Source organism: Orbicella faveolata, unplaced genomic scaffold (assembly GCF_042242905.1).
Source record: "Orbicella faveolata isolate gen_17 unplaced genomic scaffold, um_ofav_v1 contig_3, whole genome shotgun sequence".
NCBI classification, from domain to species: domain Eukaryota; kingdom Metazoa; phylum Cnidaria; class Anthozoa; order Scleractinia; family Merulinidae; genus Orbicella; species Orbicella faveolata.
This window is the reverse complement of record NW_028301558.1, coordinates 8,605,001-8,617,500: the sequence shown is the minus strand read 5'-3', so window position 1 is coordinate 8,617,500 and position 12,500 is coordinate 8,605,001. Positions and strand designations below refer to the sequence as shown.

At 39.5% G+C, this 12,500-nt stretch overlaps 2 protein-coding genes across 4 annotated transcripts in view; both read left to right on the top strand.

The window, feature by feature from the left end:
- Nucleotides 1–4,623, top strand: part of LOC110059121 (beta-1,3-galactosyltransferase 5-like) — a 13,906-nt gene extending 9,283 nt beyond the window's left edge. For both annotated transcript variants that reach the window (XM_020765805.2, XM_020765804.2), the window contains one exon: nucleotides 2,285–4,623. In XM_020765805.2, the coding sequence (XP_020621464.2) occupies nucleotides 2,318–3,337 (1,020 nt within the window). In that variant the 5' untranslated portion in view covers nucleotides 2,285–2,317 and the 3' untranslated portion in view covers nucleotides 3,338–4,623. The remainder of the gene's footprint in view (nucleotides 1–2,284) is intronic.
- A 6,400-nt stretch (nucleotides 4,624–11,023) lies between these two features.
- The window catches only part of LOC110059120 (beta-1,3-galactosyltransferase 5-like), an 11,839-nt gene continuing 10,362 nt past the window's right edge, over nucleotides 11,024–12,500 (top strand). For both annotated transcript variants that reach the window (XM_020765803.2, XM_020765802.2), the window contains exon 1: nucleotides 11,024–11,293. The gene's annotated coding sequence lies outside the window, so the exon portion shown is untranslated. The remainder of the gene's footprint in view (nucleotides 11,294–12,500) is intronic.

The window sequence follows — 12,500 nt, the reverse complement described above, 5'->3', positions numbered from 1 at the left end:
TTTGCATAAGATCATCATTATTATAACACGTCATACTACGATGTGCAGGAAGTTTAAGAAGCCTTTTTAGGCTTATCTAGGAGACCCCCTTTACTACCTGATAAGACAAGTCTGGCGGTCTATGATTTACAGATTCATGTACATGTTACATCGGTACTGAATATACTGTAAACTCTTCGAGAGAATATAGTTTCTTAATTTTCGCTTAAAAGTTAATTTACACGGGATATTTTTTTAGATCACTTGGTAAGCTGTAGTATATATAAACTCTTTTAAAACTAATGCTTAATCTTCTGAGGTTTGTTTTGATACAAGGCTGGTGTAATTTTTTGTTTGATCGAGTGTTGTGGTTGTGAACTTCTTCATTAGTCCTGAAAATATTCTTCAAAGAGATTGGTACGTAATTGATTATTTGAAAATTTACTCATTAAGACAGGAATTGTGTAATAATTAACTTGATAAACATTCAGTATCTTCAAATTGTCAAATAATGGTTTTAGATTGGCTACTGAAATTCTATTTCTGCTTTTTATTATATTCCTCGTGGATCCACATTTACTTTGGTAGTGTTATGGCGCAATTTATCTTCGACAATTAAGAATACAGAGGCATAAAATGCTAGCGTCAATTCAATTTGGTGAATTCTTCGACAACTAATCGGAAAGGCTATTGCCAATCTCCGTGACCGCGGTCCACTTGAGAAACATTTCCGGCCAAACAAACGTTGACTAGCCACGTGTATTTTTCAAAGTTGAAGTTGGCACACAATAAAATTAAAGGCTGAAAGAGGTTTTCAGACTTTCTGGCTTGGCCCTTCACTTCTTCGGTGTTGTGTGGGGTGATTTCTATGTGATTTGCAGACACGCGCCCGGTTTGACTCTGTGGAGTATTTGTCAGTTTAGCGAGATTTTAAATTAACAAGTCGTGGCGGCCTTGTTTTACAGTTTGGTTCAGCGGTGGACCTGTTCTGGAGGGGGGTTGATTGTTTTGCAGGTCCTTAATGTAATGCCCGGCAAAGGCCATACCCTTCAAATCTTACATGCTTATTTGTCATTTTGAGCCACGAAGCTACTTTTTTGCCGAGCGTGCATTCTATGAAAAATCGCGAACTCAAAATCAATTGTAGTATCTGTCGAATCGTCCAATTAAGCCTTCGAGAAGGCTCTCGTTTAACTAATAGCTGAGATTTGAGATCTCTTAAATATGCAGTAGCTGGTTTTCACATGACGTCACTAAAATTCAAACGGCAAAACTATTGATCTTCCTGAGATTTTACTTTAATGTTGTGTAAGAGCAGCTGGAAACTACTATTCATGCAAATTTTCGCTTCGAATGGGTTCTTGGTTTTGTGATACACTACGCTTGAATTTCTCAGCTTTTGCGCGACGCGGCATTTACATGCCGGCCTAGAGAGCTGTCATGATGGTTAAGAAAGTGACTTATTTCGGGGAATTTGGCAAACTAAACAGTTCATGTCTTATGTCAAGTATTATTTTATTGTTTTGGAGTTCCTTTTTAGAGTTCCTTTTAGAGTTCCATACGGATGGGCACCAGCATGGCGTCTCCAAACAAATCTCTATAAATTTGGGCCGTAAAAAAATTTCTCCGCATACCTTGCATAAAAAAAAATTGCTGTGACCAGAATCTTGGCGAGAGTCTTTGCATATTTACCTTCTTTCATATCCCAGATTCTTAACTTTATCTGTTGTACGGTTTTGATTTTTATTTTGATCTATTTTGAATGGCGTGACACTAAAAACCAGCAATACTGCTACCCTGTAGCTGATATCTTAGAACAGTGTTAGAAATCGCCGGAAATTTAACTGATATCCCGGCGCCCCTATCAAGACCCTTTTGCCAGGATACGCAACAAAAAATTTTTGGCGGCGGCTCCGCCCCGAGGTCCAACCCCTTAGCCTTTTATATACCAAGTACCTCTTTCTTATACCTTTTATTGAAAACGTACCTCTTTCACATACCTGCTCAAGAACACTGTAGCTGTTGTAACTGGCCCGTCTTATGAATAAATCATACTCAAATGACAAATTTCCCTACCCTTTCATCTGCCTCAACTTGAGAAATTCCTACCCTTTCATACACCTGAAACCTGAAAAAGGCGTCCCTTTCGGGCGGCGCCTCCCCGTATAGGCCGTTATAGGGAGTAACCCGGAACCTCTTGTTCAGGTTTCGTGTTGGATTTTGCGCGGATTACTTTGAGCCGCCAGTCAGTTCATGATCTTGGTTTTCTTTTCATTTAAACTTATCTAGTTTGATTTATTTCTAGGAGGAGCTTAAACTGGGCAAGGGGACTCACAATATGCATCGCAAGTTGAAATATGTTATAGTGCAGTTACAATGGAAAACGTTGTCTTTGACAAGAAGGCAACTTCATCTTATTGGAGTAATAGCGTGCTCGTTGATAACCACATTAGTCACTTGTCTCGTCTTCACGCCTTCGTTCTCTATTACACCTCCTACGTTTTCCAACAATTTTATTCCTCACCACGATTGTAAATCTTGGAAAGCATCTCCCCAGCACAAAACTTCTTTGATAACCAGGACTACTTGTGTAGGAAAGTATTTCCTTCTTATCCTGGTCTCGTCTGCACCGGCAAATTTTGAAAGGAGAAAATTAGTTCGTCAAACTTGGGGCACTGCCAACAATCTGACTGCACCTCAGTGGAAGACGTACTTTCTCCTTGGTCAAACAGGGAATCAAACAGAATCAGATTTGCTTAAAAAAGAAAATAGCGTCTATGGTGACATGATTCGTGCGGATTATCCTGAACATTACTGGAACCAGAGTTTGAAGATACAGATGGCCATCGAATGGGCAGCCAGATATTGTAATTTTTCTTACCTTCTCAAAGCAGACGATGATGTACTGGTTAAAACCAAAGATTTGATTAAATTATTGCAAAGAAACTCTACGCCGAAACGAGGCCTTTACATGGGCAAACTTCACCCCACAGACAAAGTGCCTCGAACTGGCAAATGGAGTGTCCCGTATGAAGAGTACAGTGGAACACACTATCCGGATTTTTGTACAGGTGCGGGCTTTGTTATGTCATACGATGTTGTCGAGTGCCTGGTTCCTTTATTTGATGTGATTAAGCCGTATAGAATGGACGATGTTTATGTGGGAATGCTTGGAAACAGAACTGGTGTGAAAGCAGTGGATCACACCGGGTTCTATGTACATTGGGATATAACAGTTTGTAACTTTCTGCCACACGTTCTCGTGCAGCATCGAGCTACTGGACAATGCTTAATCAAACTATTACGAATGCACTCTAACGGTCGTTTTTACTATAGAATGTCTGGTTCTTTCTTGTAATGAAGAGAGGGTAAGAGAGAAAGGCCCTATAGTCCATTGCAAAAACGTGAGAGGACTGGGACGAGTTTCTTATATTGATTAGAAATCTAATATTTCAACTGAAATAAAACGTTTTCTAACTGAAAAGCTACCCAGTCAAGTTTGAGAGTTTTCAGCGGAACATTTTCCAAATGGGAGCCATGTAAACGTTACAAAATTCCATACAAACCGTTAAAATTTTGTGGCCTGTCTACCCAATCCATACAAACTCTCTATTTTAGGTGATATTTGAAGAGCCGTCATTTTGCCATTTTCCTCCTTTAAATACTTCTATTCTTGCTTAAGACTCTCAAATTTAATTGATCTTTCATTTGAATATCTTAGTTTTTCAAACAAACGGAAAACAACCATACTCTTTCCCAGTCCTCTCACGTTTTTGCAATGGGCTACGTGAGCCTTAGAAAATTCCCAAGGTAATCCCTCACGTTATGTTTAGATCACTCCTGATCGTTTGGAAATCCCGGACTTTAAGTAAGTAGTAATAATAACACCAGTTATAATTTATGTGAAGTCGTGGCACAGGGAGTGGTTGCTCGAAAAATGAAAACTACTAAAGTACAAAAAGAATTTGAATACATATTATAATACTAACGACTACATTGAATCAATTTCGGTATAAAAAATAAATAGATAAATAGATGAATAGATAAATAGGTAAACAATTGAGTAGATAAATAGATGAATGGATAAATAGATGAATAGGTAAATAGGTACAAAGACGAATAGATAAATAGTTGAATAAATAAATAGACGCATAGAAAGGTAAGTAGATAAATGGTTTATTAGATAAATAGGCAAATAGTTAAATAGATAATTAGGTAAATAGACTAATAGATGATGAAAATTGCCAACCCTTTGAAGCACATTTACTCTCGTGAACAGCCCAATCGACTTTACATGCATTTTCATCCTCCACGACAACATCCACGCAACGTGAGTTGTCACAGTATACACGGAAGAACTGGGTACCATATCTAAAAATAACGTGAGAAGGATTATTTTAGGCATAAGGCAGATATGGGAATTATCTCTCTTACCCTTCATCCTCTCTTGCTTTTAAAATATTATTTTTGCCGTTTATTTTCCAGAGGTAAATATAAGAACCTAAGCACGTATTCTGATTGGCGATGAAGCCGGCTGGTATGCTGACCTCGCAAAGAATGAATTGGCCACCCGACGCTACTATCACCCTCTTGTCCCTTATTGTATTTATCAAGGCTCCATTTGAAGAAATCTTTTTAATTCTGTCTTTGACTAAAGTGATGCATCATTGAATGAATGAATGAATGAATGTGAGTGAGAATGTATGTGACTGAGAACGTTAAATCTGTGCTATAATTTAAGGCTGTCAATCTGCAGGACCGGGTGGTTCAAAGCCCGATTGAGCTAACCCAGGATTACCAAGAATTTAGATAACTTTTTGGTAAGGTTTTCTGTTCATATTGTTTCGATAATCTCGAACTACATAAAACATTGTACATAAAAAAAAACTATTTCTATACAAGAAAAATTAATATAATACTGCGATTAACGTGTAGCCCTGGGTTGGCGTTAACCGCCTTTAGAACAACTCGGCTCTGTTGCCCAATCGTTATTGTGGATTCAATCTCTAGGGAAGCAGTTGACATAGTTACGTTGTTGCTATATGTTCTAGTTAACTCGTTACTGAGGTCTAAAATGAACACTCGGCCCACTCTCTCCAAAGCGGACACCCATGGGACCAACCCAAACTGTCGGCCTCAATTACAGACGACTGATTTGACCCCATAGAAACCCGGGACGTCAGAAATGAAATGAGTTCTTTATCAAGGCAAGTTAAACTGCTGCATTTACAGACTTAAAGAAGCTACGTCACGGTTTGCGCTTATTGAAAAGGTTAGCCTCAATTTTTCAAATTCGCCGTTTGTAATCCGTGTTAATCTTCTCCATCCTTAGCCATCCTTGTTCCTTTATGGTTTATCATTATCCCTTTGGTGTTTTTCTATCCTGCTTATTTTTTAACTGAATTGTGGTGCAGTTTTGAACTCAAGTGTCAGCAAAGGAGTAGACACCAATAAGACTCTACTAAGATTATATGTTCGGCTGGTAGTTTTCAAATTATGAGTGGAAACACAAAGAAATTGAAAACTTTAAGGGTCCGGCAACAATTTCCAGTACTCTTCCAACAGCTATACTTTGAAGGATGAATACTACCACTGGTCATCTTTTTTACACAACAGATTACCATAGCGACAATGCAACCTGGTAAAAACACCGTTAATTTTAGCTTTAAGTGCTTATAACTCAAAAGCGAGCTCGGTGATCCCCATTTTCGCGTCGTGTCCACGTGACCAGTCACCTGGACACGAGGCGTATGTTGGCTATCGCGAAATTCCTGTGTAAGACATTCCTGTCTAACCATTCTTTGCGTTCCTAATGTGAGATTCCTGTGAAGGACGATTCTGGAAACTCTCGGGTTACAATCAATTTTGGCTACGACAGACAGGTGTAAAACCGCCAATGAACTGAGGGCGTTTGGTGCTATTGATTTTGGGAAATACGAGTTTCAACCACGCTGTACAGTTTCAAGACACTGCATTTATTTATTTTTTTTTTAACACGGACAGAAGGTCGAACGGCCAGCTCGGAAGCTGGTTCGTAATTCAGTTAGGGTTTAGTCGGTCACACGGTGGGTCAGTAAATCAATGAGTGCGTACTGGAGTCCGTTAGTCGTTTGTTAAATCGGTCAGTCAGTCATCTGGTCAGTGACTCTGCCCCCTAGTTCGTCTGTCTGTCAGTCAATATTCTCTCAATCGGACAGACACTAACACAGGCAGGCAGTCCAGGGGAGTAAAACAGTTCCGGTATAAGAACGGCCCACATACATTCCTCGATGCCGTATATTAAAGAAGAAAGGCTAGTAAAGTAACGGAATGTTGCCAATACCGTTGCCCTTAATCGTTAATTGGACGTTAATTTACCCTCTTTTTTTAAACGGGGGAGAGTTTTGAGAATTGAGATGACATATTACCTCATTAGGCGAAGAAAGATTTACAACAAAGTGGTACGAGAAGGTACGAGAAGCAGGAAGAAGAAAGAAAAACACTCAAAATGGTAACATTCAAGACTTGGGGGGATAAAACGAAAAATACATATTTATTATTTATTCACAAATACCTTGAAGTGACGTTTCCTGAGAGGAAGCACCTAATAAAAGCTGTACTTCTGTAACTCAGTAGAAAACACAGAACTACCACGAATTGTTCACGTAGTCAGGTAACGGACGGTGCGAGCAAAAAGAATTTACATTTTGATAATTCGAAATAAACGAGTCATTTTCCTTTCTTTTTCTCACATTTTTTTCTAAGAGAAATAGAAAAAATTTTCCTGTGTTGCTATTTGGTTATAGAAACACTCGTGGAAGTTTGGGTGAACTCGAAAAAGCTGTGGAAACACTCACCTGTGGCTTGTGTTCTCACAGTAGTCCTCGTCCTCCCAAATTTTCACTGGTCGGTTTCGTCAAAGTTAAGATTATCAATATTATTATAAATTTCTCAAATATCGTTATGAGCTTATTCAAGCATGACATGGACTACAACTTGGAGATATTTAATGCTTCTCAGCCCTTTGTTAACCCTCTTTCTTTCTCACCCCCCTCCACCCCACCTGTTTCCTGGTCGGCTGCCGATTTGTCTTCAATGTTGTCAATGCGTGAGTTAATTCCAAAGTAAGTGCGCGCGCACTTTCAAGCAGGATCTCAAGTGATGTAATAGGCAAGCGAAGCGTCACAAAGAGCCACTAAGCCAACTTTGCCAAACTGAGTGCAAAGCGAATGACTTCAACAACGGGAAGAAAAAGGTCAAAATTACGCGATCTTTTGTTAATCATTCGCCTTTTTATTTATTGTATCGCCATTGTTTTGGTCAACTGGCTGATATATGTAATGCGAAGGCTTCGTGCGTGTATCCAGTACACGTTAGCGATCTTTAACGCACAGAGCAGGAAACCACAATCTGTCGCTTGTAGAGAGGGCGAAGACCGAACAATCTATGGAAAGTTGCAACGACGATGTCTACAGGGGGCGAATCAAGCAAAGAACAAGATACGAACTCATGATCAACACAAGAAAAGGAGGGGCAGTGGTCGAAAAAGAATGAACTATTCATATCTTCAGCCACCGCCAGTTGAAGAACTGACTTTTACAAGGGGCGATGTCTGGAGAACAAAGAGCGATACATCGAAATTAACACAACCCCAATTGCGAGTGTATTATGGCGATAGTGTCAAGTGTAATACTGACATGCACAAAACTCACAGCAACCGAGTTAATTGCTCTCCCATTTCTTTTTCGAGAGAGGTTAAACAATCCGTACCACAAGCAAAGAGCAGCTATGTTCGGACGTCAAGGAACAGATTTGTGAGTCGCCGCTATCTAGGATGGTTACAGCGATATCCAAACCTGCGACCTAAACCAAATTGTAAATGTAGCCGTCCTAGCTTGGTCCACCCGCGTTTCACAACACTGTCGCAAGTGAACACTGGAAAACAGGTGCGTGCATCTCTGAAAATGAAATACGCTCAGGAATATGCCATCACGAGGCTGATGAAGGAAGACAAAGTTTCCGACGACCAATTTTCGAGTCAAGTGGAAACTTGGAATGAATGTTCGAGTACAGGGAAGTTAAGCTGTGACGTTGTGTCTGACTCAGTTGATGGCAGTGGGAAAAATCTGGAAGCATCACAAGCAACCGTTCATCATTGTTTGACAGCACGTGTAGCTTCATATCACGAGGGCAATACAAGCGGCAAATTGATGGCTTCAAAAGAAATTAGGTTTCTTCATCCCTCTCTGTTGCACGATCTGCCATTAAATTGTGTTAACAAGGAAGCAGTAGCTAAGATTTCACTGCAAAGTGCACCAAAGACCCTGCGACCCAACTCTATAGCAGCTTTGAGAGAAGCAACATTCAACTCAACAACAGATGTTGACCACACCCATTTTCTAGAATCTAGCCTTGGTGTTGCTTTAAAGCGACCGGTGAAGAGTTTATCAGGATATGATTTCTGTAATTCTAGATCTGCTGTTACTAAGGCAAGGGCAGTGGCCACTTCCACCTCAAACGCGATCAAAAGAACTGTGATGAGTCTAACTGCCGTAATATTAAAATGACATCCTTTGAACGGGTTGGAAAACAAATCCCGTTACCATTAACAAGTTTTGGGATTCCTTTATAGTCGATTGCCTACATTCTAAAACAAAACTTTTAAGAAATGAAATATGACCTCAAAGCTGATCTGCGATCCTCCTCCTCCTTAACGATTTTGTTTCTATGCAGAAAACGTACGTCTCTTAATCTCTCAACTCAATATTGACTAGAACCAAGATGATTATCTAAAACAACGTCACTTGTTTGATTATCTCTTTTCCCTTTTATTTAATAAAGATGTATTTACAGTGTCATCTCGTTTTCTCATTAGTAGTTTTGCTCGCGATTGTAGCTCCCCTCCAATTTTTTTTTCCACGACTCACCGAAACCTACCTTCATGAGAGTCTCGAAATACGACACAGGTAGGGACGTTTGTTATAGAAAGCCGTTGTGTGAGGTGAGTTCCGGCGCAAAGTCGAATGCCTTTCTGTCGCCTTTCTCAATTTTCTCTCCCCCCATTTCCCCGTCCCCAACCAAGAAAAGCACCCTTTTGAGCCTCTGCGGAGGAGAAAAGGGAGTTTCCATGTAGACTAACCGTGTTTTAGCTTGAGGAAGATTTTTTTGGACTCGTACAACGGCTTCTTAATGGTACGCAAAGAGCATGTTTTTGTGTAAACCTAACTTGAGCCACACCCAGATACAACAGACAAAGATTTTGGCACCTGTTATGTCTGCGGCACCTTTATCTGAAAGTCCACCGACGGGGAGTGGATTAGTATTACGCTTTTTTTCGCGATGCAGGTTCCAAGTCTCACCAGATTCCCGCATCCTCGCACGTGGCCCGACATATCCATGGACTGTGCAAGAGAAAATGAAGGAACTTCCCTCATGTTTTCTTAGTGTATGACATTTGCAAGCTGTGGACTTGAATTTTTGGATTCATTGAATTTACGAATTGAGTATTTGAATTGAATTTGTCCGACATGCAAGTTTGATTAGCTTTTTTGAATAATCGCTTGTTTGAAGTTACTGATGTTTAAATGTTCTAGAGCACTTCGAAATCTTAATATTTGATTTTTTTTTTTTTAACTTAATTTATTTTCTCGAACAATTACAACAATTACAATTAAACTTACACTACAGTTACAAGTAACAGTCTACTGAGTACGAATCAACCCATTGCAATCTACACATTACATTCAACCAACTGCAAGTAGCATTCTGTAAGTTGGTTAATATTTTATTTTGATTAAATTGTTTTACTAAGGTAAATGTTTTAATTGGATTTTAAGAGGCTCGCATGAATGTTTGAATCATTTGTTGAAAATTCACAAGTAATGCTGGAATGCACGGATCAATGTTCGCATCGGTTTGAATAAAATTGGCCAACTGAATTTTGGCATTGTGGGAATTCCATAGCAACTAAATCATTGTGCCGAGAATGTGCATCATAAAATAATTGTGTTGTTCAGAGACAAGCATAAATTGTCTTCGAAATTGAACTGTTCAACATCTAGACATTTTACTTGTAAAACAGAAAAAATCAAACCGTCTCGCTCTCATCTCGCATTGTGATATTACCGAGAAATTAGCGAGTTCCCTGTTAGCAGTGAGTAAAAAATCCAGGGGGTGCCCGGGTACTTCCCTATAGGGGTTATATAGATATGGTCGGCCAAAGGGTATGCATGGTTTTTTAGCCGTTTTAGCGGTTCTTTTAACCAAGCTCTATTAAAATTAAACTTATAAATATCTTCAGGCGAATCTCCCCAGTGGTACATGTCTCCGTTTAGTCGCAAATTAACGAAGCCGGGATACTTTTTTGAAGAAATGACAACTTCTTTGTTCCGCTATCGTTTTTGGCGCCGGTTGTCAGATTATAAATATCAAGAGATGTAGTGTCATCAATATCTTTGCTATACGTAGTTCTCAGATTTTTTCTCTAATAACGGCTTGTAGTAAGAAAAAAATTTTGTGTAGACCTTATTAGACCCCTAAATTTCAACAGAGATTATCTTCAAATCGACCCAGATAACTCGGGGGATGGGGGAAGGCACTCCCTTATCTGGGCTATATAGGTTTGTGCGGCCCTAAAAGGGTATGATTTCTCAGCCGTTTTTGTCATAAATAGGGCATTGATTTTGGCCATTTTGGTCTTAAATAGGGTCTGGTTTTTGTACTGTAGTCTTGAATTGGGTATGTTTTTTTGAAGCGGGCCGCACACCCCTACTAAATTTAACTGGGATTTCCCCGCCCCCCTCCCCCGACCGCCGGGGCCAGATAACCAGTTTGAGGGCGCTAATTAATGACGTGTAAAATTCCTAGTGAGACAACTTTGAGAGTTTCCACAACACATAAAATACGTGAAAGCAATCTCAATGAAAAGAACAAAAACCAATTTACAAAACTAAAACAAACAAAAGGACTTTCGTCATCAAAAACGCCAACGAATTCGAACTGCATTCCAGCTTACCACAAAGGCTATTGTTCAAAATACGGTTCACTGATTGGACACAGTGGGTAACACAGGTGGCGTGCTGTTTACCCTTTTCACGAGGCGCGTGACACTTTGAGGCAAGCAAACATTGGGATTTCTGGTTCTTGTTTCGTAAAAATCTTACTGTAAAATTTGAGTTTGACGCCTGTGTACCTTGAACATTCTTTCTTCGACAGCTGATAAATCAGGTCTTGGACCAACGCTGTGGAACAGCGATTCTTCTGATTGATATTAACGCTGTGCTGACAGGAAATAATTTTCCTGAAAATGCACAAACGTGCGAGAAGACTTCGCATGGTGAGTAAAGTTCACTGATGTGGTGTCGATGTATCATTACACTGTAACTGACTCTGTCGAAAGTTATTGATTTTTGGTATTGACTAAACTTTTTATAACTGAAATGAATTTACGCACATTGCATCGAAAAAAGCTTGTTTGCGGCTGATATGAAGGGGGTAAGCCCAAATTTGAATAGAATACTATGCTGTCATCGGTAATTGTGGCACTATTTTGTGATAATATCGAGCTTTTCATCGAGCAAAGAAAGACTTGATAACCTAACGTGCTGGACAATCGAACACTATCGAATAAAATCGAAACAGCGCGATCGAACTCGCTCGATTGCGTTCTAATTTGTTACTACACACATCCAATATCATCGATCGAAGCAGTAGTTATTCTAGAACTTACGAGAGTTAGAAATATTGAAATGGTCAGAGCAAGCTGTACTGAAGTCTGTTTTGTTCACAGTTTACAGTCAATTCGTAAACGTGGATGCTTCGACTTTGATTGACACATATGTGTCGGTACAGTTTATCTTTTGTACCTGTTTCTACGATTCTGGGTACGATTGCATTTTTGTTGTGAAGAGTCATTATTGATCGTAGGTTTCATGTGTAATCTAAATAGCAGAAATTAATGTAATGATTAAAGAAAATGTACTTACATTCTTATGATAGGCATTACATAGACTGAAATAACTTTTGTGCCGACATTGTTGAGCGAGACTGTTTGCAGCCGTGAAAGATTTCGTGACCGAAACGCCGGTTGCGTGACTTTTGGGAGCTCTAGATATGCAGAGTATCAATCCTCGTATTAATTTTGCAAACCTAGGAAACCTTAGTCTCGGAAAGTTACAGATGAAATCCTTATGTACGTGTTTTAATTAATGGCTGTGCATACTGGTTGAGAAAAGACTTGCTGGGCTGGTGTAGTACAATGTGAACTACAGTGTACAATAGATCTTTGCAGGATTACGGCATCATCACTGCCAGGTTGGATGACCATTAACAAAAGAATTATCCCAAGCTTTACTGTTCCTGTCATCCAACATGGCTGTCAGGGTCTTTGTCATCTTAATCTTGAGTCAGGAATGGTTGCAAACCACATATACATGTAGAGCTCTTTCATAAAGTAGTTCACCAAATAGATTTCTAACCATTATAAGAGTACAGATTATTTTGAATTATCAACTTAAAAAGGAGGTTAATAAGGCTAATTTGAT